At 26.6% G+C, this 2,137-nt stretch overlaps 1 protein-coding gene across 1 annotated transcript in view; it reads right to left on the bottom strand.

The window, feature by feature from the left end:
- The window catches only part of LOC107882572 (RUS1 family protein homolog), a 4,100-nt gene extending 2,909 nt beyond the window's left edge, over window positions 1-1,191 (bottom strand). Inside the window, exons 1-2 of the mRNA XM_016801124.2 lie at window positions 355-1,191; window positions 181-266 (exon numbers count right to left, since the gene is read on the bottom strand). Of these exons, the coding sequence (XP_016656613.1) occupies window positions 181-266; window positions 355-364 (96 nt within the window). The 5' untranslated portion in view covers window positions 365-1,191. The remainder of the gene's footprint in view (window positions 1-180; window positions 267-354) is intronic.
- Between the last annotated feature and the right edge of the window lie 946 nt (window positions 1,192-2,137).

Below are 2,137 nucleotides of genomic sequence, written 5' to 3'. Positions count from 1 at the left end.
ATGTCTATACTAAATAGCCAAGCCAAAATTATAAAGCCTTAATTAATGCATGTAACTAAATTAAACAGCAAAATAAATACCAAATTAAAATAATTTCTGTAACAAGAACCATAATACCACACCCTTAAAGAATATTTTTTAACTTTGGAATGGCAAGAGCAAGAAAAAAACGATACTAACTTTTTCGGTACAATATTTTTTAATTGATCCTTGAGGGCGTTTATTTGTTGCACTGCTATTTTGAGTGGCCGATCGGCTACTTTTATCTGAAATGATACAATTTTCAATTGAACCATTAGAATTGTTACTTCAGAATACGTGTAAAAACACGATCAGTACATGATAATTACTTACTTTTAACCATTTTGAGGGTGCTCGGAATTAAACACGAGTAGGTACCTAATTCTTTTAATTTTAAATCTCAGTATCACTTAACTAATAACTGTCAAGATGTCAATTCATCAACCTCTCTTGTGCTCAATGCTCATAGGTTGAAAGTGAATGCTTAATAGCATTTATATTTTGATGGGAAAAAATTGTCGTTTGTAACTTTTCCGTACATTTTTTTATATGTTTTAAAAATCATCGGGAGAAATGGTAGAGTACAAATTATCTAATGAAAATGCAAATCAAACGCCATAATGCGACGTCCCATTGGTCGATACCATGTTATCATTTTTTCAGTTAATTTTGACGCATTGCCAACATTATAGAATCGCAAGCTCCATTCAAGGCTATTGCTTACGGTGAGAAGTGGAAAACAAAAAAAATATATTTCAAAATACTTAAATACCGAACGGAATAAATATTCCAATTTTTATTCCGTTTCAAAGTCTGTGTACTCTGTAAAAATGTTTCGGGTACCGGATAAAGTTTATACTATTACATGATCAATGATCACATATTTATTTGTCTCTTAATACCGCGCAAACCAAATGTGATATAAATATCATAAGTTTTAATCACAGACATTTTTCTTGGAGATTTTCCGCAGTAATCGTTACATTTCCTAATCGTTTGGTATAAAAGAATGAAACGCGTGCCGTAAGATGAACAATTACCCTTATTTCATACTTTATTATATATGATTAAAAATATATATTATATTATGTACAAGTAGTATATGGGGTACTATGGTACACTTCCATTCAGAATGCAATATTTCCTAAAATATTTTTCATATAAATCGAAATGCAATATTTCCTAAAATATTTTTCATAGAAATTGAAATGCAATATTCGTTTAATTATTTTGCAAATCGTGAAACGCAATAATTATTAAAATATTTTTCAAAAATCTGAAATGCAAAATCCGCAAAATATTTTTTAATAGAATTGTTCTATCAAAAATAAAAATCGAAATAGCATATTTAATTGCAAAAATGTATTAAAAAGAAATTGAAAAAATTAATTTAAAAATTAAAAATATAATAAATAATAAAATAATGGAAACAACTATCAATGATTTTAATAAATTACAAAAAAATGAAATGCAAAACGAAATAGAAAACTCAATATTAAATAATGAAATCTTTGTTAAGTTTTGTAAATTTGAATACTATAATACTAATAAAAATAAAAATATTAGAATTATGAAATATAATCTAAATAAAATTCCAATTAAAGGAAATATTTTAATTGTCGATCATGGACACAATATTTCTGGAAATGGAAAACCTTATGCTTCTAAAATACTAGAATCACCAACATGGCTTGAAATTTGTAAAATTGCTAATGATTTAATAAATACAACTGGTACTTATTTTTTCAAATATCTTCATGATATTTGTGTTGTTCAAGATTTAGGAAATATTAAAATATGTTGTCTTGGTATGGGAGGTACAGATTCCGATCACAAAATGCTTAGAATATAATAATATAATTAATTTAATTTTTAATAGAATTGTTTTATTAAAAATGTTTTGATATTTAACGCGTCCCCAAACCGGGCACGCGTTATTAAAATCCAAAAATCTTTGAAAATGATTTTACACTATGATACTATGAGGGGGACTTATAAAGAATTAAAATCAAAAATGTTTAATGTAAAAATGAAGATTCTAACATAAGTAGCGACGGAGTTATACTTAAGATGAAAAATATGAAGCGGGGGGTAAACTTTTAATATGTAGTGTAGA

The sequence above is a fragment of the Acyrthosiphon pisum genome, unplaced genomic scaffold (genome assembly GCF_005508785.2).
Source record: "Acyrthosiphon pisum isolate AL4f unplaced genomic scaffold, pea_aphid_22Mar2018_4r6ur Scaffold_21525;HRSCAF=24177, whole genome shotgun sequence".
NCBI classification, from domain to species: Eukaryota; Metazoa; Arthropoda; class Insecta; order Hemiptera; family Aphididae; genus Acyrthosiphon; species Acyrthosiphon pisum.
Note: the sequence above shows the minus strand (reverse complement) of the source record. Positions and strands in the feature narration are given on the sequence as shown.